At 34.5% G+C, this 25,747-nt stretch overlaps 1 protein-coding gene across 1 annotated transcript; it reads left to right on the top strand.

The window, feature by feature from the left end:
- Positions 1–109: 109 nt before the first annotated feature.
- LOC149418147 (protein-lysine N-methyltransferase SMYD4-like) lies at positions 110–25,544 on the top strand. The gene is made up of 13 exons (XM_089639686.1): positions 110–488; positions 3,519–3,753; positions 5,501–5,612; positions 10,129–10,219; positions 13,189–13,353; positions 14,105–14,242; positions 15,258–15,468; positions 16,521–16,735; positions 17,754–17,940; positions 18,684–18,828; positions 20,365–20,496; positions 22,156–22,327; positions 25,119–25,544. Exons 1-13 carry the CDS (start codon positions 346–348, stop codon positions 25,264–25,266), a joined length of 2,094 nt encoding a protein of 697 aa, XP_089495812.1. The 5' UTR covers positions 110–345; the 3' UTR covers positions 25,267–25,544.
- The last annotated feature ends 203 nt before the right edge of the window (positions 25,545–25,747 follow it).

The following is a 25,747-nucleotide window of genomic DNA, read 5'->3' as shown; positions in this document are numbered from 1 at the left end:
ATAAATGTATAAAATTTAACCCCCTTCTTGTGTAGGTAGGGTACCTCAAAATTTTAGACTTTTCAATACTTATTTATCTACTGCCAACATTTACAATTGCTGTCAGACGTCAACCGACAGTTTGTTATTTAAGGTTACGTTGTAATGTTGTTTTTTGTGCAAATACATACCAATCTAATCCAAGTTAAGCTAAAATCTACCTAATAATTCGGTAAAATTGAACCGTTTACATCTTGTAATTTAAAAAAATAAAATATTGAGTGAAAAAAGTAGAATCATATCGAAGTTTTTTTTCAATTTGGATTTTAAAATTTAATCTGTATGAAGACAAACTAAACGGAAATAATGTCGCAACCCAGCGCTATTAGCAATCGTTTCAGAGAGTGGGAATTGCTTCTGGACTCTTTGTCGTCACAAATACTGAGCACTTTTGATGCTTCTGACGAGTATGAAGCCATCACACAGCTTTATAAAGTTAATGGAATCCGGTAAGTGTCGGTCAAGGCTTTATGATTCATTTATTTATTGCATTTTATCAATAATTATAATCGACTGGCCCTAAGTTCTTACCTACAAAATATTAATTACATATTTGACATTGATTGTTCCATGTTTGAAATGCTTTTGTATTTATAAACAAATGAGTGACGAAATGTTCAAAATGAAAATGGATTCATTGGTTTGATTTGATAGTGGTTTATATATGCTTGAAGGGAAGAAGGGGACCAGTAGTGCAATGGAAAATAAAGAGTGATTCCATTATTTGATCGAAGGAGAAAAAAAATCGGAGGGTAACAACACAACACAAATAGCTGTTTTTCATTCATTTGGAAACCTTGCTGGTCTCTCCAATAATATAATATTTGTGTATGAATATATATTTAAATATGTCTCTTTCAATAAAATATAATTTGCCATCTAATTTGTTACACTCCAAAATGCATAAATCATTACTCTTCCTTTAATTCGACAAAACATCATAGAACGATGGAGTTGTGTGGTATACACAAAAAATAATCTGAATTACACTGTAACTGAAATAAAAATTGTTGATGCAAGCTGCATGAAAATAACATACAATAATAATATATGCATTTTTGCAATATACCACTCTCCATCGATTCGTAATACATATAACACCATTTTTTAACAGTCTAAATAGCATCATCTCTAATCTTTCCAATACTAAAAACTTAATAATTATGGGTGATTTAAATATCAACACACTCACAAACCACCCACACCACCAATGTCACAACTATTAGAATATGTTCAGAGTTTCATGGACTAATTAGTACCATCAATATACCAACACAAATAGTAAATGAATCAATATCATGATATAATATTGATCACATAATGGTCAAAACTAATAAACCAAACATAAATCAAATATAAATGTTTTTAAATCAACAATTACGGTACACAACAATGCTCACATTGCAATCCGACACCACAAAAAATAGAAGTGATCAGGCAATCTCATATAATAATATTAATTTTGATCATTTAAAAACATTATTAAAAATAAATCTTGGCAAGAGCTCTTCCAAATAAAACTCTCAGATGATGCATGGAGATATTTTATTGACTTTTTAAAAACGAATTAAATATTAATAATTTCAAACAAAATTAAACCACCGAAATCATGGATAAACTATTCATCATCAACTGCATTTGTAGAAGAAACGCCCTATGCAAAAAAGTGAAAGAAAATCCATACGACATAATATCATTAAACATCTATAAAAGATATAGAAATATGTGCGGTGATGTCATTAGAAAGGCAAAAGAAATCTACTACAGAGATAAAAGCAACAATGATCCCAAAAAAATTCTAAATTCAAAATACCAGTGTATTTACGACAAGGCCTATTGACCTGATTATGAAATAATGGCGGCTTCAACATCATTTGATTTTGCATATATTTTTTAACGAAATATGATAGTGACAGATTATAGTTGAAGTGTTCTTCTTCATTATGTGGTAAATAATCTTAGATAATTTGTGAAATCGTAAACTTGAGTTGCGCTGTTGCCAACCAGTTTGCAACCGTTAGTTGCCAACCAGTTTCAGTTTAGTCTCAGTTGCCCCGTGAGCATAAATCAACTTCTATAGATTGATAAAGTGTGATAGAGTGTGTTTGTTGGAAGTGACTTGCCAGGTAAGTATGTTTTGGTATCATTTCTAAATAACAAATGTAGATCCTAGGAAATAAATTGTACAGCGCCCTTGAGGTGATTTTTCACAAAAACGGCGCTCTACAAATTATCCAATTATTATTATTATTATTATTATTATAACTTCGGGCTTTTTGTATGAAACAAATTGGACCTAAAAAATCATAGATATGCCAATATATAGACAGTAAAATTCTCATTCGGAGCCTATTTATTATACTATACACCAATGAAAAACTTTGAAAGTTTATCCCATAGATTTTCAGAGTTTTTTATTGGTGGATATAGTTAGGCAAACATATGACATCACAATATTTCGGTTCCAATTTTTGATTGGAGTTATATCCTCCTGCCCGTGAGTGGATTGACTAAAAATTATTCAATTAATATTATTACCAAATTCATTTTTTAAAAATGAATTTTATAAAATATATTATGATAAAACTATACTAACAGACCGAACGATTAGTCATAATAATAATAATAAATTCTTTATTCTTCATAATAGACCCAATATAGTTTTACATGACAAAATTAAAACAATAACTTATATCACTGATGTCGCTATACCAAATTCCTGTAATATTCAAAAATCTATTTCTGAAAAAATAAGAAAATACACAGGTTTGGGAAATGAGATTAAAAGAATTTGGCATTCTCAGACTATAAAAATATTACCATTTGTTATTTCGGCTACTGACATTATACCTAGTTCTCTCATTCAAAATTTAGGCGTATTAGATCTGTCAAAGAATTTATATTAAAAAAATGCAAAAATCAGTCATTTTAAATACATGTAGGATTACGAAAATTTTACTTACGAAAGATTTTGTAAATATTTATATTGAGGGATCAGTAGGATTTATAGGTCCAGTTAGGAATTCTACCTAGCCGAACCCTCTGATATGAAAATATCTGGAGTTGGTGAACTATTTTCTCATTTGATCTCTGGTGACTTGACGTGTTGTTCTTGTATTGTTTTGTATTTATTATGCTTATATAATGCACTTGCATAATGTGGATTGACTAGATGATCATTTGTGGAAAAGTGTGTGGAAGGGTTTAGTTTTTCCTGTGGGGAAGATTTAACCCGGACATAAAGTCGAAATTAAAAAAAAAAAGAATACAAATTATTTTCCACTACACTGATGGTTTGCTAAAATAAATTGTAGGTAGATACTTAATAGCTTGTCTGAATAATTTTCATAGTCAGTTCCATTTTTGAAAAGTTCACACTCCTTGATAAAATACATAGAGAAATTATGTTATTTAATTCCTCAGATGATCAGATAAATCCTTAGATAAATTATTTAGAAACATTAAAATTATTATTTCAGTGAAATCTTTGGTAAATGGCTATTAGATTTGGCAGAAGAGTCCCAACTGGACAAGAGCAAGGTGCTGTCTCTGGCGTGGAGGAACAAAGGGAATGGATTCTTCAAGGAGGGTCGGCTGGAGGACTGCCTGAAGTACTACAACTTCAGTGTGCTGGCAGCGCCGCGCGGTCACGAGACGTTCCCTCTTGCACTCGCCAACAGGGCGGCCGTGTTGCTCAAGATGGCTAAGTACAAAGTATTATTTGTTTGTTTATTATTTACAACTATATTATTTTACAAATTTGTTCTTATTATTGTCACAAGAAAGCCATTTATTATTAATCGTAATGAGACAGTGTGATAGTTACTACCTACAATCATTATTATTATTATTGATACAAAGAATTTGTGATAGTTACTTCCCACAATAATAATTATTATTATGATATGGAGACGGTGCGATAATTACTACCTACAATCATTATTATTATTGATACATAGAAGGTATGATAGTTACTACCTACAATGATTATTATTATCGATATGGAGAGAGTGTGATAGTTACTACCTACAATCCAATACAATATATTGTATAGGTGCAAATATTGAATCAACTACTAGAATTAATGGAACATTATTGGTCTAATATTGTAAATAATTGCTGTTTATGCTAAATATATAAATTACTGTTTGTTTCCTAAATAAATAAAAAAATCTTTATTATTATTGATATGGAGACATTGTGATATGTAGTTACTACCTGCAATCATTATTATTATTGATACGGAAACGGTGTCAGAGTCTCCGTAAGCGCTTGGGTCATAGGCTCATTGTACTTTTATTTTTATTTTTTATTATTTTTATTTCTTGCTAGAGCAATCCCGATAGGTTACAAAACTCATTGTAGGACGAGAGGAACATAGGTGGGAGTTAATAGGCACAATTTGACGTTGGTATTTTGTTTTTAAATTGAGTACATCATACGAGTCCCAACTGATCCCAATTTTTTACAATGTAGTTATTTTTATGTTGACGAATAAATTGATTGATTCAGTTCATGATGATTTTAAATGTGCCATTTTCGATTTGCAGCCAAATCGACATGTTCATTTTTTTAATCATCAGTATTGCGGCATTGACGTCACGTCGGGAAACGTTGGTGACAGCGGTCTAACCAGCCAGTGCAGTTTTCTGCATCATAATGATGTAGCCAGTTGAAAACGTTTCAGAATGGGCAGTTTTAGCTCGTTTTTAAAATCAATAACTATGAATGAAAACATTAAAATGACTTATTTTTACTAAAATGAATTTTATTACAAAGAATCAGAAAAGTAAGCTTAAATCTTCCACATATTTTTTAATGGTTTTTGTTGTTAAAATTTGTTGTCAAAGTTTGTGAAAATAACGCATTGGGGTATGTTGTGAGGCTAAAGGGATTGGAAAGGGGAAGGAGATGGGGAAGATGAAGTAAAGTAAAGGCCGGACGTCCCGGGTTCTTTGAAGATTCTATTATCATGATTTAAAAGCTACAGTTTATTTTCTGAATTCTGAGCATTTTGAGATATGTACATTTTTTGACTCTGCTATAATTTTTTTGGCTGTCTCAGTAGAATTGCACTAATTGTACAATAAAAAATCATATAAATCAGAGATAGGTCGTACATACATCATCAATCTTCCTTCTCACACATTTTTTACGAAAACGAAAAAGACAGAAGATGCTAGAACGATGAATCTCATACGACCTCTCTGTAGGATTACTACTTGTCTACATATTTTTTATACCTGGAAAAGATCTTTGTGAGTATAATTTTTGCACTTCACAATAATCTAATCCGGATCTTAAAACTTCAAAGAAGTATCTTAATCTCTTGATCTTCGAGACCTAACCTATGGATGTTATTTGTATTTATTTATATTATTTTTATTGAGAATAAGCTATATCATGTAATAATAACTATTGTTAATTTTGCAAGCCATATTATTTTGACTGTTTTTCACAGGACAGTGTGCGAGACTCAGAGATGGCCCTGCAGAATGGCTACCCGCAGGACCACCGGGCTTCCAAACTACTACTTCGCATCCAAGAGGCCCAGAAACATCTTTCCGCTGCAGGTACAACTTCATGGGATACGTAAATAAACCACTCACTAGATCGACATCTTCGGGGTTTTTCTATGAAACAAATTGGTCCTAAAAAACCATAGATATGCCAATATATAGACAATACAATTCTCATTCGGAGCCTACTTATTAAAATATACACCAAAGAAAAACTATGAAAGTTTATTCCATAAACTTCAGAGTTTTTTATTGGTGGATATAGTTAGGCAATCATATGACGTCACTATATTTCGGTTCCAATTTTCGATCGGAGTTATACCCCCCTGATGGGATATAACTTGATTTGCACAGTTCCGTTTTTAAAATTGCTTGCAAATGTAAGCCATATAAAGTATATTATGGGTGGGTACCTACTGGGGCCACGTGGATTTTTAGTTCCTTTTACTTACGAGTGACGAAACAGTCTCTTCTTACAATTATAGCCACTCAATTGTCTTGGTCCACAATAGTGGACTTTCGCAAAAATCGAGAAAGCAGTCAAGTCCATGAAAGTTGACTTGCGATTTTGCATAAATTTTCACAGAGACAAGACTGATAATTTCAGATTTACAATATTTCAAAATTCAGTTTAATGATATTTTTCCTAGCTTTTTGGAAATTTGTAACATTATATTATGTATGCTTAGTAACTTAGTTATTCTTCCCCGCTTCTATTAATATAATAATTATAAATATACATTGTATATTTTGAACACTGTGTTAAATATCATCTGACATCACCGAGTGTCATTTTAGTGCCTGCATTAGATTATTTTTTTTTTTTACCTAAAACAACAATAAACTATAATGCATAAGAATTGGTCCATCTTTTGACGGCCTCCTTGGTCGAGGGTAAGGCTCTCGACTAGCAAGCTGGAGGTCGCGTGTTCAAATCCCAGCGTGCGCAAGTAAATTTTATTTGATTAATTTGTGTTATTTCATAAATTACTCATTAAAAATAATATATAGTATATTTGCGGCACGTTCCAGAGTGGAAGATATCTCTGAGTATCGCCCAGAATTGAAACGTTGCCTGAAATGGCTTTGGCCATATTTGGTGACCAGATCTTAATAGCCAGGTACTTCCCCACCTTCCTCTCCACTACCTTCAGCCTCACAACATACCCCCATTGAAGATGCTATAGTCTCACTGCCTTCAGATGGTTGGGAGCAGTTGGGACTCTTGTGCGGTTTCACATTAAAAAAACCAACTTTCTATGGTTTTTTCCCTTTGAATGACAGTCTGCCTAGAGAGGCTCTTTCACTTGTGTAAATATTTTGTTCATTATGAAATATTATTTATATTGTTTTCACTTTTAATGGAGGTAATCTGGAAAGGTAGAAACAGATTTATTTATTGTTTCTTTACATTGTATCTTTTTTACGTTAGAATTTTTAACCTCACTAGGACAAGCCTGTGTTGAGGTTAATAATTAAAAAAAATAAAAATAGCACAAAGATTATACACGGTGTCCGGAAACTCGTAGTACAAGCGGGAAACTGGAGAATCTACACCACATGGGGAACCCAAATAAACATAAAATTTTTTGATTTGAGCATTTTCACAAAAAAAAAAAACCAAAAAAAAAATATTTTTCGGCTATTTTAGGGCCAAAGTTTTTTCTGGTGTTTAGGGTTGAGCAACAGATGTTTTAACCCTGCAGAGCAGAAATATTTTATGATTACACCGGATCAAATGAAAGGTGATTTCAAAATAATGCTTCAAATCCGAGTTTCTTCATTTGTTTTACTTTCAAATAGTTTTAATTAGTTGGGTACTTTGATCTTCAGTAATAATTTATAAGAATTTGATTAAAAAAAAAAAAAAAAATCAACTTCTAACTCGATTTACTCGATAACGAAAACTCAAATAAAAAAAAAATATACTACGAAATCGACTCCAAATGTGATGTAGATTCACCAGTTTCCCGCTTGTACTACGAGTTTCCGGACACCCTGTATATTAAGATAACAATATTGTTACATTAATGTTTCTACGAATTGGGTACCTACATGGTACCTTTTTTTTAAATTTTTTTTTTTTTATATTAACTCCACACAGGAGGCCCTGAAGAAAATAATTTCCCTCAGGGCCTATGTCATCTTTGGGGATGCTGTGTGGAGGGTCGTTTTGTGGAGAGGAAGGAGTGAACATGGGTCTTGAAGAGTCCCATGTTGTAGGAGGGAGGAAACACAGAGGCCGGCAGTTCGTTCCACAGCCGAGCTGTTGAACTTAAGAACGAATCGTACAAGCGACTCGTTCTTATGTGACAAGTGTCAACTGTGTGCAAATTTGGGCGCGCGTTTGGCGTGTATCCCGACTATGCACCGGTGCCGAAGGGATCAATGACGCTAGTTCCTCAGAGCATCTTCCATTGTAATACCGATAGAACAAGGACAGCATACCTACCTGACGCCTGTGCTCTAAAGATTGCAGTCCGTCTGTTAAGATTGGGGAATCTATCAAACGGACCGCCCGTTTTTGCACAGAGTCTAGGGTTTTTTTCAGGTATTTAGGGGCTCCGGACCAGAGATGGCTGCCAAATTCGACAGTAGGGCGCACCTATTAATCTAATTCCAACCAATTCATTACAGTATAATGTAGTAAACATGTAGGGTGACCATGATATACATTGATATTTAATTGCAAGAAAAAATATAATAAACTATTAATTTATTTATTTATACGCCCATTGGGCTTTTACATACATAGTTCATAAAAAAATAATATTCTGAAGATTGTAAGTTCACAATAGTAACAGTAAAAATACATATAACCATATCCATTTGACATATTATAACAGCAAGTAAATAATAAATGCATACAATAATTATTTGTAGGTATAAACGATTTTAAAAAGGAGAGAAGAAAGAAAGAGAAAAAAAAACATAAAAGGAAAATGATGAAAAAATATACATTTGCAACGTATTATGCCACAATTTAAAAGGACAAAGATGAAAGAATATGTTGGAAATCCTCGGATAGCCCAAATAATTTAACATTCTTTTTAAATGTACACAAGGAATTTGACGACTTAATGTGATCTGGAAGGGTATTAAATAGAAGTGGAGCCTGGTACAAATAATGTCTTTGCCCAAATGAGATTTAGGGTGCATTTCCATAAAGTTCAGACCAGAGCCAATTCCCTGTAGTACGTACGTTAGATGGCGCTGGTGTAGTTGGATTTCATTTGCTTAATATGGCTGCTATGTGATATGGTTGAACAGATAATGTTTGGATTTACAGGCACTTAAAAAAAATGGTTGTTAAAGATGGTGGTTGGAGTATCAAGGAGTTATTAGATAATGAATTGAGAAATACAAACACAAAAGTATTCGAGAAAAAGGAAGACTTGGTTTGTTTATAACTGCAACCTATTTCAGATTGTTTTCCAATGATCGTGTATCTAATAAAATAGAATCTTCCGCAACAGGCCTTCCATTGATATGCTTGGTGTAACTATAAGTGACCAGCTCAGGTACGGGGGCTCAATCGAAGCCAGAGTAAAGTTGGCCTCTCAGAAGCTGGGCGTACTGTACAGGGCCCGCAGATACTTTAATAGTACACAACTGCTGACCCTGTACAAATCGCAAGTGCGCCCTACTGTCGAATTTGGCAGCCATCTCTGGTCCGGAGCCCCTAAATACCTGAAAAAAACCCTTGACTCTGTGCAAAAACGGGCGGTCCGTTTGATAGATTCCCCAATCTTAACAAACGGACTGCAATCTTTAGAGCACAGGCGTCAGGTAGGTATGCTGTCCTTGTTCTATCGGTATTACAATGGAAGATGCTCTGAGGAACTAGCGTCATTGATCCCTTCGGCACCGGTGCGTAGTCGAGATACACGCCAAACGCGCGCCCAACATTTGTACACGGTTGACATTTGTCACATGAGAATGGGTCGCTTCTACGATTCGTTCTTAAGTTCAACAGCTCGGCTGTGGAACGAACTGCCGGCCTCTGTGTTTCCTCCCTCCTACAACATGGGACTCTTCAAGACCCATGTTCACTCCTTCCTCTCCACAAAAAGACCCTCCACACAGCATCCCCAAAGATGACTTAGGCCCTGAGGGAAATTATTTTCTTCAAAGCCTCCTGTGTGGAGTTAATATAAAAAAATTAAAAAAAGAATGAAATAAATTTAGTCCGCCTCCACACAGAGGACACCCTAGTGAGGAGGACTAAGAAATACCATTACTATACTTAAATTCACCATAATATTTTGTATGTACAATGTTTTATATAGTCGCTAAAATAAAAAATCTACACATACTTTAAAAAAAATAAGTTTTGCTGTTTTCAGATTCGCAGCTTACAACAAAAGTAATAATTTTCATATGATATTTCAAAAAACCAAAAAGGCGAAAAGTGAGGTTAACTCATGTTTTCAAATACTGCTTATTTATAAATTGCTAGATAAGTCTTATTTCTTTGATTTCGGTTTGGTGGTTACTGACATTTTTTGATACTTCATGAATGTGTTTTTTGTAACAGTATTGAATATTAATTGGCTAATTTCATTTGAAGGTGAGGGACAGAACTTCACCGAGAGTATCCTGAGGATGTTGCCAGGTCCGAACCCTGCGCTACTTGGAGCTTCTTCTTCTCTTGATCTCAAGTAGGTACCATTCTGAACTGCTACCGTAAAGTCGGGTCTCCAAAGACCAAATGTTTTTATTTTTTTATTTTTTATTTAATAAATGTTTGCATGTTACATTTTTTGACATTTTTTTAACTACCATACTAGGCTAATGCCCGTGTTGTGGTAGTTATACATGAAATAATAATAAAGATAACATAAAAGAACTAAAAAATACTATTTTATAGAAACATAAGTATGCAAGTATGAATCATACATGAAATAATAATAAAAAAATAACATAAAAGAACTAAAAAATACTATTTTATAGAAAAATAAGTGTGCAAATATGAATCATACATGAGATAATAATAAAAATAACATAAAAGAACTAAAAAATACTATTTTATAGAAAAATAAGTGTGCAAATATGAATCATACATGAGATAGTAATAAAAATAACATAAAAGAACTAAAAAATACTATTTTATAGAAACATAAGTATGCAAGTATGAATCGTACATGAAATAATAATAAAAATAACTTAGAATAACTAAAAAATACTATTTTATAGAAACATAAGAACAAGTAAAGAAAAAAAAAAACAAATTTAATGATAAATAAAACTAAAAACAAATATATTAAAATTAATAGTAAACTGAAAAATAAAGAAAAAGTATATGTATATGTATTTAAAATGATACAAATACAAATTTAAAATATTAAACATTAAGATTAAAATATAAACATAATTAATATAGATTGTTAAGTGCATATAATTGTTTGTGTGCATGTTTATTTATCGTAGGTATTATCTATAAGACAACATGTTTATGTTCAAAATAAATTATTTATTTATAATAATTTATTTTGAATTATTATAAATAATAATTTATTTATTAATAAATTTATTTATTTAATCATTTATTTATAACATTGAAAAAAAAATCAAGAAAGCTGGGTCGGGGCCATGGAAAACAAACATTGTGGCCCATTTTTACACAAGCATTTTGTTCAATGTTTGTGGTAATATTGTCGCTGGAGTTATATATTGTTGCCTTAATGTATACATTTACGTTCTTTAAGGTTTACTTATTATTACTTACTAGCTGTACCCCGCCACACGTTGCTGTGGCTCAGCCTGTCTGTGCAGATAGAGAAACAATAGTGTGTGTTGCTTTTACGTCCAACAGATGGCGCTGTTTTAAAAAAAAGCATGTTTTTCCAACAGATGGTGCTGTTTTTCAAAAAAGTTTTTTTTTACCTGTCTCAGGTGACATCTATATAATATAGGTATATATAAACACACATGTGTTTGACTGCAACTTTGTGTCATGATTTCAAAGCAATTGGTGAAGACCTTTCGGAGATTTAAGATTTTAAAGAAATGAACATTTTTATTTATATAGAAGATAGACGATTATTAGGATTTTTCCCTAGATCTAGGGATGGGATTTTGGTATCGGCAAGATTCTGTAAATTGAACGATATAAACCCTTTTTAAAAAATTATCTTAGTATCGATTTGCACAATATGATGTAATTTAAAGAGTTTTATGCATTGATGTATTATACTAGATTAGCCCTGTCTAGTTAAATTCATTTAAAAAATAACGCCACCTAGCGTACGTCACAAATATGGAGATGAACTTAACAACCCAACTCTTTTTAAACTCCTTGTACAAGCGTTCAAACTCGTAAGCGAAACCACGGAGAATTTGTTGTCAGAGGTGTTGTAATATGGACATAATTCAAATTTAAATATTTGGAACTCGGTTATTTTTGTGATTGAAAAAATGAACTTGCCCAGCATAGCTGAGAAGCAAAATAGACCAACAAAAGGTAAAACGCAATGCACAGTGCCCATTTCGCATTGCGACATAATGCGTGGGCCTTTTCATAAATGTGCATGTGAACCAAACCAAAATTGTGTTGGGGTTATTTTTAAATGAATATGCCGTGTCTAGTCTAATTTAGTCTATGGTTTTATGCATTTCTGGGGATTTTCAATGCCTTTTTAGTTATTTTTTTAACCTGGGGCCTAGTTTGTATCTTTCAAAATGTTTGTACCGCCGGTTTAACCACATCACAATCCCGTTTTATCCCCTCCCTTACCGTGTTAGAAAACTCCTCGCCCTGCGGTGCTATACACTCGGTTAATATTTAAATATTGTAATTACTTCATTCAATACATAAATGCTTTGCGGAAAATAAAAAAAATAAGAACTCTGTGTTTAGAATATTTGAGTAATTGGAGACAGTTGACAGCACCAGCAAGAAAAGGTTAAACCACAAACTTCTGGCTTGCTAACCCGAAAGATAGGGACTAAGACCCCTGGTAATAATAGTAATATTGCTTGTCATATGTAGGTGTGTTAACTTCCGAAGGCGTTGTGATACTGTAATATGTTGCATAACATTATCGTAAAAAACTTAAGAACATTTTTGCTAACTTCTTTAGCCCTTTCAATGCTGGCTTTTTTAACGCAACCTACATATCCCACCACTTTTTGACACAAATGTATATTTATGTTTTAGTTGAACTTCATGAATCATATTGTATGTAACATCCGTGTACGGGGATAACTGTCGATGAATTAAATATGAGACAACCGAGTGTATCAGGTTAAGAGGATTAACGAGAGCAACACGGTATCACTTCTATACAAATATACACACTTTTCACCACAATCTACAAATCCGCTCTGATGATGGACGCTAAAATCTGGATAAAACAGAACATGATAAACTAATAGTGATTACGCCATTTACACACCACAGCTCTCAACACCCCACGCCACTCATTTACACATACATACAAAACCGCTGAACTTGAAGATAATATTGTTGTAATTTCCTTAATCCAAATTACCTTGTCTCCTGTCTTCCATCTCACTGCTAGCGTGCACGGAAATTTGCTCGCCGTCTTTTCTGTAGAAATAAACCTATCACTGAACTTAGGAATTCATGTTCACGATAAGAAGAATTAATGTTTTTTTTCTCTTGCAGATATTCTTCAGACAGAGGTCGGTATGTGGTGACCAACCGAGACGTGGCAGCCGGTGAGATCCTGTTTGTAGAGAAACCGTTTGCCTTCGTTGCCCTGCCGCCGCCCAACAAGGTGCTGCCCACCGTGTGCGAGGGGTGCTGCCAGCCCGATATCACACCCATCCCGTAAGTTATATATGTTGCAACCTCTCCCTCTTTCTCATAAACAATGCGTGTTAAATAAAGGAGAGGTTACAACAGTGCTTTCAGTACCAGAAGTTTCGGGACCATAAAAACATTAGTAGCCGAGTTAATAAATGCATCGGGTTCCCAACAAGATGTCGTGGGTTTAATTCCTCTGCCAGCTATGTCCTCCATTATTGCACAAGCAACATTTTCCATTTAAAATGATTGTTGTAGGAGTTTTTAAAATATTCATGTTATTCGTAATCCGGGAATGTTTTGCTTTTAAAGTTCTTATATAAAATATTATTTTTGACATGACATGAAATCAATAGAGAAGTTAATGTTGACATGGAGGCAATGGGAAAGAGAACTTTTGGTCACATATAATTAATAGAGATGTTAATGTTGACATGGAGGCAATGTGAAAGAGAACTTTTAATAGAGAAATTAATGTTGACATGGAGGTAATGGGAAAGAGAACTTTTGGTCACATAATTAATAGAGATGTTAATGTTGACATGGAGGCAATGGGCAAGAGAAGAATTTTCAAAAGCATGTAATACATGCTATATATGTTAACAGATATTTTTGTTAACTACTAGCAACCTTTTTGATTCTGAATGGTCACTTTTCAGCAGGCGATAGTGAATCTCTTCTGTATATAAACTATAAAATTATTACATTAATGCACACTACTATATCAAATATTATATATTCCTAACCTAACCTCAAACAATGTTGTTTGTTGCAGCTGCAATTCGTGTGCGGGCAGCGTATACTGCAGCGAGGAGTGCCGCGCCCTGGCCTGGGAGAACTTCCATCGCTGGGAGTGCGCCGGGACCCGCTCTCTCCTGTGGCCTACCATCGGCATTGCCCATCTCGCTCTGAGGTACAATCAACTGATTATTATGTGGCGCACACTTCTCTCTTCATTCACACTAGTAGTTTTGTCAACAGTAGACCTCGCTTCGAAAAAAGTGTGTTTTTAATTTTCACTTCTCTAAATATTATAAAACAAAGTCACTATCCGCGTCTGTCTGTTTGTGCGCTTAGTTCTTCTAAACTATGCAACTGAGTTTGATAGGGTTTTCGTGATCATTTAGAGAATTTCTTCCAGAAGGTTTATATATATAATACATGTATATTGTATTTATAGAAAGTAGAGAAAAGTAGCCGTTTTGTAATTAAGTTGTAAAAAAAATATTTTCGGGCGCCTACATTGCTAACGCTGGCTAAACCTATTGAGATACATCAAAATAATGTACTGCGGAATTGTATATCTTAAAAAAACCTACATAAAAAGCCGCGATGGTATGTGTCCATTACCCGAGAATAACACCCAGCAACGTCGGGTACACATCAGCTTAAATAAATATTGGTTAACGTTGTTAGTTGTAACATTAAAACAGTAATAAGTTAGCCAAATGTAGCACTAAAAAGCAATTTATTATTATGATGCAATTATTTAAATTATAACAAACAAAACCACGTTATATATTTATAATGGTGGTCAATAATCCGGCGGGTAAGTCAGCTAGCATTGGGATGGATTAAGTTCCATACTCACTGTGCATAACCAACATTCTCCCTTTTCAACACATGTAATGCTAAGTGAAAGTCTGTACTTTAAATGCTAGATTGTATAGCTTTTTTTTTTCATAAGATAAAGTAATATAATTTTATTTACCAATAAGATGCCTGGAACCCACTGTCAGAGAGAGCTTGCTTTTTTGTTTACTTTTCGCACTTATTTTTTTAAATATAATTTTTACCTAAATTTCCCTTTTTTCCTAATTGCCACACTTTCTCGCTCATGGCAACACCCTGATAAAATTAAAATTTTTAATTTGAATTGGAACTTTCAACAAGCCTGATATAAATTATCCAAAAGCTCGTCATTGCAGGAGCTTTCTAGTGGCATCTCGGGAAGGCTTTATGCTGGAGGGCTCGGAGGAGCAGCCACGGAGGAGGGGGGAAGGGAGCGCGCAGGATGCCCTGACCTCAATGCGGGAAGTGTGTCAGTTGTCCACCACGCCCAGCGGCTACGGCGGCATATATAACCTAGTCACTAATTTCGATAAGATGCACAAAAAGGACTTCCTGCAATATGCTCTGGTAAGATTTCATCCTTCGTTTTTCCATCCGGACGTTTTTTGAAACACAAATGTAACATTGTTATCAAATCACCAGCGCCATTTTGTTTTTTGGCAATCGAAAGGTCTCCATTAACTGCCGATTCTAGATCCATTTCAGCTTTCTATCAAATTATGATAAGCTGGCAGGCATAACAGAATGACAGTTGAACTGAAATGGGTCTAGAATCGGCATTTAATGGGTATCCTTCGAATGTAAAAAGTTCTCCTGTCCAAGTCTCATTCGTCATTTGGAGTCAAACATAGCTTCACATTAAAACATAAGTACAGTACTAAAATCGGTGTGGCTATAGTAATAAATATATAATTTTTCACATTAAACTTTAAACTTAGCTTTGAAAATTATCACTTTATAACTTTACACAAATACATGTCTAACTTTTCAATTAACTTCACTCAGTAACCTTTCACCTTAAAATTTCACTTTATATCTTTTCACTTTAAATTATAAACTTTCTTTTGAAAATGATCACTACACAACTTCACTTTAAAAAAAATAATTTTATAACTTTTCACAATAATATGCACAAGTAGTTGATATATAATATATAAGCTCTCCTCTCCTGAGCACAAACTTATCAATAGAGTTTAGTTAATAATATTTCCGACTTTGTGTCCGGGTTAAATCTTCCCCGTAGGAAAAACTAAACCCTTCCACACACTTTTCCACAAATGATCATCGAGTCAATCAACATTATGCAAGTGCATTATACAAGCAAAATAAATACAAAACAATACAAGAACAACACGTCAACTCACCAGAGATCAAATGGGAAAATAATTCACCGACTCCAGATATTTTCATATCAGAGGGTTCGGCTCGGTAGAACTCCTAGCAGGGCCTATAAATCCTACTGATCCCACAACATAAATATTTAAAAAAAACAAATATATTTATATAAATCAATATTATTGTGTTGTAAATACAATTTTTTATGTTGTAATTGAAATTTATGGAGAAATTATTATTTTTTTTAAATTTTAGTAATCAATTTTACATTAAACTATTTTCAGACAAGTATAATGCTGAGCACTTATCTCTCGGAGCACACCTCCCTGCTGAGCGCGGGCGACACCGAGGAGATAAAGCTGGCAGCCTGCCGACTGCTGCGGCTCCTCGGGCAGCTGGTGAGCAGCGGCCACGCGGTGGGTGACACTCGCATGGCCACCGCACTCTACCCCTCCGCCAGCATGATGAACCATTCCTGCGCCCCCAACATCGTCAGCAGGTCGGTAATAACTGACGACAGAACCATTTGAATTGATATTTAAACATTGTTTGTGGTTTATGCGGTAAGGTTTGTCCAGGCTGGCAAATGCGTCTGCCAAACAGCTGCGTGTTGGGCTAGATTGGTAGAGGCGGGTTGAGGAAGACCCTCTGACCTCCCCTGCTGGACTCCCTCGACCCATCACTTTTCATCGCAGCGGGAGGGATGGATTCAAACGCCTGTCACTCGTGGGCACAATGACCTACTCCAACTCCTAACATATCAAAAACTGTAATTACTATTACAACCTTTAATAATGAGCTTTTGCCATGATAAAGGACCATTCTGACATTCATTGTCACATTTGCCATTTTTATAAAATTAGTCAAACAACTAGGGATGCTCGCTATTCCTGTCCCGATTACGTTGTTCTGGTGACTTTGCTGTCACTGGAAGGTTCAATGTTATTATTCTGACGAATCGGTTATTTTTGCGACCAGTTTTCAGTTTGAAAACTTTTGAACTACGCTTATGAACAAAAATATCCACATCATACATCGCGTCACTGAATTTTTTTCCATAGTAACCCACCCTCCATTGAAATGAAAATATTTTGGGGAATCGGTTGCCCCATGAAATTAAAATATTGTGAGGAACCGGCTCCCCCATAAAATTAAAATATTTAGAGGGACCGGCTTTCTCAAGAAATTAAAATATTGTGAGGAACTGGCTCCCCCATAAAATTAAAATATTTAGAGGGACCGGCTCCCCCATGATATGAAAATATTTTGATGAACCGGATCCCCCATGAAATGAAAGTATTTTAAGGAACCAGTTTCCCCACGATATGAATTTTTTTTAGATGGCATACTGAATATTATAAAAAAACAGAAAAATCGATACATCACTGAAAGGGTTAAGAATCAGAACACTGCATATAATTGAAATGACCCTGTTTGTTTCTTACAAATAAATGGTAAATGGTAATTAATAAATAAAATATCTGTGGTTATGATTAAATGAATGTATGTGTTTACAGTCACTACAAGGACCTGCTGATAGTGAAGGCCCTGGGGCCCATGAGACGTGGCCAGGAGGTGCTGAACTGCTATGGGCCTCACTATCGCCGCCTACCGGGGGCGCAGCGCCGCACCGAGCTGCTGCAGCAGTACTGCTTCCACTGCCGCTGCTCAGCGTGCTCCGATCCTAAACTGGACAACTTTGTTGTGAGTATGCCGAAGACTCAATCAATGTATTTGTCTCTAAATAGTATAAAACAAAGTGGCTATCCGCATCTGTCTGTTTGTGCGCTTTGTTCTTCTAAACTAAGCAACAGACTTCGATAGTGTTTTCATGATCATTTAGAGAATTTCTTCCGGAAGGTTAATATATATAATGCATGTGTATTATATTTATAGAAAGTAGAGAAAAGTAGCCGTTTTGCAATTACGTTGTAAAAAAATATTTTCGTGCACTTACATTGCTAATGCTGGCTTAACCTTATAAGATGAGTTGAATATAAATAATAAGTAATAGTTTGAAATAGAGAGTATGTATAGTTGTGAATGATTAATACTTGGAGCAAGTGCGCGAGTTTGTATATTTTTGAGAAGTATGTTTACGAGAGATGGAAAGGCTATTGAAAAAATATTGAAAGAAGGATAAATGCAGGAAATTCCATTAATGGAGTACTAAACATGGTTGGCATTAATTAAAAATTGTCCAAAGAAGCGAACCTAGCAGTCCACAGTGGAGTGCTGATACCAACCCTGATGTCGAAGTCAGGGGCGCCCGACGAAGACGTAGCATGATCGAGTGAATCAAATACTTGAGTTAGGTCATGACAAGAGAGTCAGAATAACAGAAGAGTGAGACGACGTTTGAATGTGAATGAAACAAGGAGTGTTAGGGTGTTCTGGTAGAACTTTATATAATTTAATTTGAATAATGAATTCACGCTATTTTTCAGAATTTATTTGAATCATATCTCTGTCCCGAGTGCGGGGGACCGGTTTGTAAGGAAGCCTTTAAGTGTGAAGATTGCGGGAAGATTCCACAAAACAAGGAGGAAATTCAACAGATAGCCAACAAGTCACTGCAGCTCTACGAAGAAGGTACATTAATATTGTTGTACATATAAAAAATAAAAAAGATTCGTGCTCTAAAGTACCCTATCTGTACCTTCTAGACTCACCGATACACTCCGCCACTCAGTTTAGAACCTTATAGAACCTTCTAGAGCATTCGAGAACCTTTATGAACGTACCGACACAGTCGGCGAGTCCATTCTGAAATAATCTGAAGCATTCGCGGCCTTCCCATAACAAAGCACATTTTCGTCACCCACTCCCACCCACGCTCAACCACTCCCACCAAACTCCCTAACTTTCGCTGTGACACCAAGGGCTATCTACCACAATAAGCACCGGTTGGTGGCAGTTGCTGGTTGTGAAGAAAATTAGGCGATGGTTAAAAAGAAACATATGTTTCTTTTTATAATATATATTAGATTTCAAATATTAAACAAAAATTCCATGCATAATTAAGAAATAAAGACAAGTTCAAATATTAAATTTCTTCATAAAAATATGATTTAGAATAATCTCATTGCAGGAAGTACCACTAATTTCTGAACACTGTTTGATGTTGATGAGAAAACGGTATTACAATCAATAACTTTAAATGGTGTGTATTCGCTCAGCGTGGCTGTGCTAAAGTGTTGATCGCTTGCAATCCTTCCTCCTGGCGGGGGGGGAGTCGCTCCCGCCTTAAACCAGCAGCGCCTCTGCCGGCCGTACCGCAAACCACCCGCGAAGTGTAGATCCCTGATTGGCCGACAGCGATGAGAGTGGCGCCTCTGGCGGCCAATTAGTAAACTAAACTCTGTGGCGGCAGTATTTGAATGCGCTGCTAACATTACATACTTCTTTTTAACCTTTCCTTATCTGTGATGTGTATTTACTTCACATTGCTTCTAATAACTTTAATAACTCTATAAATATAATAAATTCTGTGTTCCGATTTTTAGGGATTCCTCCGTTATACATTTATGCATGTAATTAAAAAATTATATTTTACATTTAGTTTTATTTTGATTTAGACAATCAACACCTACTACTGCATAGCTTTTTATGTGCGTCCAGCGCCCATCCAGCGCCTGTTGTGCCAGTCGGTCGCGGGCCGTCGTTAGATATAGACTCCTCGCACGCTTTTTAAACATCTGCCAATGGTTTTTTTCATGTTTTCAGCAATTAAATTACAATTATTATCACTTTTGATAATAAATATAATAAAAAAAAGCGATTAGCTATGAATATTCATATTTTTCCGATATTAAATTGCTTATTTTGAGATGTGTATTGACTACACAGCACCGGAACGCGTGGATTTTTTAAGCACAGTAAGGGAAAGGTTAACCATCTTGGTGTCGCCCTTTACAATCCAATGTTATTTGTCATACAATTTAATTTAAACAGCGCAGTTTCCTCCTTTTTTTTTCTACACTTTCTTGACAATTAAATCACCAACTAATTTTTTTCAACATTTTTAACCATACAAAAATTCTACTATGCATAAATGTTTTTGTATTGCATAATGTATATCTGTATTCCCATTGCCTCTGTTAAATGTGTTTTTTTTTTTCTTTCCAGCATTCAATGTCGGACGGATGGCAAAAGAAAAGGTTCTGAAAGTCCAAAACTTTCAACAAAAGTATTTTTACAAGTATAACACAAATTTAAGGAAGACAAATGATTTATTGTCTCAGTTGTATGCCCTGGAAGGTGAGTCATTAACGGGAGGTAATCTGGAATGCTTGAATCAGTTGTTGTGTTGGCGGTCATGCATAAAATGCCTCAATGTTGTATTGTGTCTTTGAGCTCCTCAACAACGTCTACACATAGGTTAATAATGATGAAACAGTTCAGAAAAAAGTGAATAGTGCTATAAAAAAAGATAAATAACAAATCAGTATTTTAATAGCAAAGTAAATAGGGACGAGTACACCACTTCCAAAACTCGATTAACCTCACTTTTAAAGTTTCTGCCTCTGCGAAAATTATTTCTGTCATACGCCGCCAATCTGAAATTAAACAGCTAAACTTATTTCTCCTCTTATTCTGTTAAAAGTATGTGTAGATAATTACGTTAATAGCAAAACAATCTGAAATCTCCTTGACACTCCAATCACCATACTTAAAACAATATCTTTTAAACCGTTTAACATGGCTGTCATGGAATGCAAATGTCTGCCAACCACACTAGCGCCATCTGTTTCGAGCTTTCCGGATTACCCCCCACTAATCAATTTTATTTCTAACAATCATACCTTCTCCTCATTTTCATCTCTCTCATTTTTTCCATCGTAGAATATTCCTCAATATGGGAGTGTAATAGATCCAGTGTAAATGTGTAATCACAAGCTCCACAGTCAGTAAAATTCTTTAACTCTTTGCACGCGGCCGTATCAACTGTTGTTACAGCAAAAAGTCTATACTCACACGCGGCTGTATCAACAGTTGATACAGAAACTTTGACGGCCGATATTCCAGTGCTCTTTCATCATAAATGTATTTCTGCTCACTTGGACATTCGTAGAACTATCACGATGCTGACATCTACAAGAATTTCTCAAAAATAAAATTGTATTTCATAAAAAAAGATTGATATTCAAGTGCGCCTCTTCGCGCCTTTAAGTCCTTTCGTTTACATTTTTGTCAACGGATGGCGTTAGTACTAGTATGTCATTCATAACTTTTCATAACTAAAAATGATAAGTGATCATGGTGTCCCACTTGTGTCTATCACCTAAGTACACACACGCCGAGTGAATGGCGGGACCACATTCAAAAGATACGGTACGTCTTTCTATGAAATTTTATGTTTTTGTTTTTATAAACATCTAAGAGTGTTGACACACGAGGTTTTGTTTTCATATTGTGGAGAATAATCTGTTCTTGTCTAATTTTGAATAATTTGACATTTAATTGCGTGCATAGGTATTTGAAAATATGTACCGCGTACGGGTATAGATAAAACGGAGCAAATTAACGTGTTCAAAAGGTTAATAATATGTAATAGTAATTTTCAATTTCACTGTTTGGTTTTTCATATAGATATATGTATTGTTTTTTGTTTGTTTATACATTCTCAGGCCAAAACCAGCAGAAGAATAAGACACCTATATGAATTCGTTTTGCAGTCTCACTCTTTCATTAGAACATTTGCTCGGTTTGACGCCATTTCGCGGTGGTCTTTCTCCAGGGAGAAATAGTATTTAAAATTAATTAGTTATGAAGCCCCAGATCTCTGGATTGGTAGTCGAGAGCCTTACTTACCCTTTGACTAAGGAGGCAGTCAAGGAGGTGTAAAGTAAATTTTAGCTCCATTTTATAAATTTTCTAGATTTTATTGACACACTGTTCTTACTTTTATTGTTAAAGGTTCCTACGACAAAAGTGTCCAAGTAATGAAAAGTAATCTTCCTGCTGCTAAAGTTCAATATGGAGACAGGAGCATCGAAGTGGCCAATGAATTAGAAAAGCTGTCCGATGTAATGCTGCTGCAGATGAAGGACTCTGGTGGAAACGAAGATATCTCTCCACAGACCCTCAAGTTAGTCTATTGTCTATTCTCCTGTATGTACAGAATTTTCTTGAAATTATTCCTAGTGTAATATTTATTTTATTATTTTTAAACTAGTGTTTATATACGTTTTGTCCTGTGTCCTGGGTCGATCGTAATCTACACCAGAGGTTCCCAAACTTTTTTGCGCCGTAGACCACTTGCCAAATTTTTTTTTTCCGTAGACCCCCTGCCTGCCGAATATTGAATTTTCCTAAAACTATTAACTTCCCATGTGATAATTGTTTATTTTTTAGTAAACAGATTCCCTTCCCTTGCCTGTCCAACAACCGAGTGGCGGTATAGTTCCTCTGTCTTTACACTGTGCAGACAGGGGCGCCCTTGTGAGGTATTACACCAAATGAAAATGAAGCAGGATAAGCAACGGGAATTTCTTTCTGTAGCTGGCCCTACTGAACTGCCGCATAAGTTCTTTGTCAGTGCTTATTCCGGTCATTTCTTCCTGTCACATGATTTTCGATTCTTCGACGTTCCATTTCCACAGTCAAAATGTCCTCAAACTTAGTTTTTAAGTCTGTGTGAAGTACATTTAAATGTTGATAAACGTTACCCTGGACGTTTTTCAAAAACAAGTTGGGGATCTAGGAAAATTTGAGGCTTCCGATGTGCAATGTTTTGCTTCAATATATTAATTCTGACGAGAAAAGGAACATATATCTCTGTTTATATATGTACCTCAATAAACAACTTTACGAAATATAAAAATACAAATATCAAATAAGTAATTTCTCAGTCTATTATTAGTGTTACGTAAACTGTGTTATTTGTGTTAGGTGTATTGTGTCATTTACGGAACTCCTAAATGTTGACTTGAGGTAAATGGGGGTCGGCTCGTATGCACCCCCATTTAAATCTTGTGGACCCCTAAATTTTTTTCTCGCTGACATGGACCCCCAGCTAGCCGATATCGACACCTGGGAGTCCATATAGACCACTTTGGGAACCTCTGATTTAAAAGAAACCCTTTGAAAATATGCTAATGGTCCTCTCTTTTAATGCTTGACTATATTGCCATTAAATTTGATTCACGTCAATGGGGTATTTTCACAAACTATGAATAATGTTAAAAATTTGTGAAGGATTTGAAGTTTATTTTTGTGATTCTGATCATCATGACTGTGTAATTTAAATATTTTCATTCAAAATTATTGATTTTAAAAACAATCTAAAACAGCACATTCCAAAACGATTCCAACTGGCTACAATGTTATTATGACATAGAAAACGCCACTGACTGGTAAGACAGACATTACGTCAGCGCCATAAGTAAACCACTCATTAGATTCAAAGTTATTGAAATAACCACAGTATTGAGCCAATACATCTTAATACAAGTATAGGTATGTTCAAAGGTATTAGGAAGTAACTTGAAAAATTCTGCCTCACTATCTGGCGATCCTGTAGCCTAGTGAGGCAGTATTTGAGAAACCTCAACTAACTGTACTTTTATTTTCTCTTTTACCTTCATCTTCGTTTTTGTTTTTGTATTTTTCTGTTAATTTTATAAGCTTAAAAAAAAAAGTTATAAATCATAATATGCATTTTTAGTTGTAATGTGCAAACTTTCTTAAATAAATATATGTATTTATTATATTAGATCGATTTCTTCCACCTTTTTGTGTGAAACAAATTGGTTCTAAAAAACCATAGATATGCCAATATATAGACAGTAAAATTCTCACTCGGAGTCTACTTATTATACTATACACCAATGAAAAACTCTAAAAGTTTATTCCATAGACTTTCAGAGTTTTTAATTGGTGGATATAGTTTTGACAATATTTTGGTTTCAATTTTCGATCGGAGTTATAACCCCCTGGTCAGCGCAGTCATATTCACAAATAAAAATTAACATATCATTTTGGCGGCAAATCGAAAATTGTTCAATTTATAACCTTAACCTCTCAGACAAAGACTTTTATCTACTATGTGTTCCTTTGAGAACTGTCAAAACGTGATAATTTTTGTGTTATTTACGAGTTTTGCTAAAAGCTTCATAACTCACGTTTTGGGAAATGTAGCCTCATTCTAAAAAATGTTTTGGAAAGATTATGAAATCCACTATCGCATTGTGTTGTAATACGTAAATATTTGCGTTTCTAAATACATATACATTTTATGAAAACGTCAAAAATATGTAAAAATCGCTTACAATTATTTCAAAGCTTTGAAAAATGTACTTTTTTCTGAGTATCATAAAGAAATAACACTTTATATATTGAAGAAATATAATTAAAAACTATTAGTCACCTCAAAATATTAACCGTTCAAACTAAAATATTTTTAATAAATTATTTAGAAACGCAATAAATTATGAACGAACAAGATGACAGATTCAATCGGCTTAGATAATGCAACTCTACGTTCCATAGATATTTTTGAATACAGACGCGTAGCGTTATTCATTATCGATACTCTGTTTTTTAAATCATGGCAATCTGTATACTAGTGATGGAAATAAATCGATTTTTGTAAAATCTCGCGCGTTTACGTGAAAAGACGTTCTAATGTCTTGACCGTTATTATCATATTTACGTCTTTTGACGTTCTAATGTTCTGAGTGGTTAACATAAAATCCCTTCTTTATTGTATTTTTTTTCCAGAACAAAAAAATATTGAAAATACCCTATTAAGGGAGTAGTGATGATTGCAAGATAGTGATTAATGTTTATTCTTTGACTGAGTAGGCACCTACCTACTCCATATATTTTAGATTTTTTCATTAAGGAAACAAAACTAAATCCCATTCTTTTATTTCCAGGGAACTTTGCACGGCCGCCAAACAAACCATTTCGGAAGCCCTGGACATATTTGAAACATTCAACGGGCCGTGGGTATCATCATTCAAAGAGTTAACAGACAAAATGTGTTTTGTGGAAGAAATTCTGAAAGCAAGTAGCGGTCTTTGAATTAGCTTCTGGATTTTTTCCTAATTATCACAATCCTCTATGTCAAGTACATTGGAGAAACACTTCTTGTAAGATTTTTTTATTTATGTATTCCATTCATCATGCATTTATTTATACACTATTCAATGTCTGTGTTTTCTATCCTTCCCAGTTTCGAACTGTTTTCATGAGATGCGCTACTTACATTTCATTGTTGTGCCAATATGTTAGCCTGCATTCCTACCGCCATAGAGCCGCAAATCGTTAATTCACATTTTACACTTATAATATTACCGGTGAGGCGATTTTAAATGTTTTTTTGCTTTCCCCTTACTATTAATGGTCAAATTGCACGAATTAAAACAATTTATTATGTAAAACAATTTATTAAATGTGATTTTATAATTTTAAGTTAAAATTGAAGGCACAGAAAAATTATTTGGCAAAATATATTTTTAATTAATAAAACTTAACTTGTTTACTTTATTATGGTCTGTTAATA

This window comes from Hesperophylax consimilis, chromosome 14 (genome assembly GCF_061612785.1).
Source record: "Hesperophylax consimilis isolate HC1 chromosome 14, BYU_Hcon_1.0, whole genome shotgun sequence".
NCBI lineage: Eukaryota > Metazoa > Arthropoda > Insecta > Trichoptera > Limnephilidae > Hesperophylax > Hesperophylax consimilis.
Note: the sequence above shows the minus strand (reverse complement) of the source record. Positions and strands in the feature narration are given on the sequence as shown.

Excerpts from the sequence above, each read along its gene's own strand:
- LOC149418147 (XM_089639686.1), top strand. The coding sequence starts at position 346 with ATGTCGCAACCCAGCGCTATTAGCAATCGTTTCAGAGAGTGGGAATTG. Across the intron at positions 14,243-15,257 it reads ATTGCCCATCTCGCTCTGAG|GAGCTTTCTAGTGGCATCTC; the intron begins GTACAATCAACT and ends TCGTCATTGCAG. Across the intron at positions 18,829-20,364 it reads ACTGCAGCTCTACGAAGAAG|CATTCAATGTCGGACGGATG; the intron begins GTACATTAATAT and ends TTTTCTTTCCAG.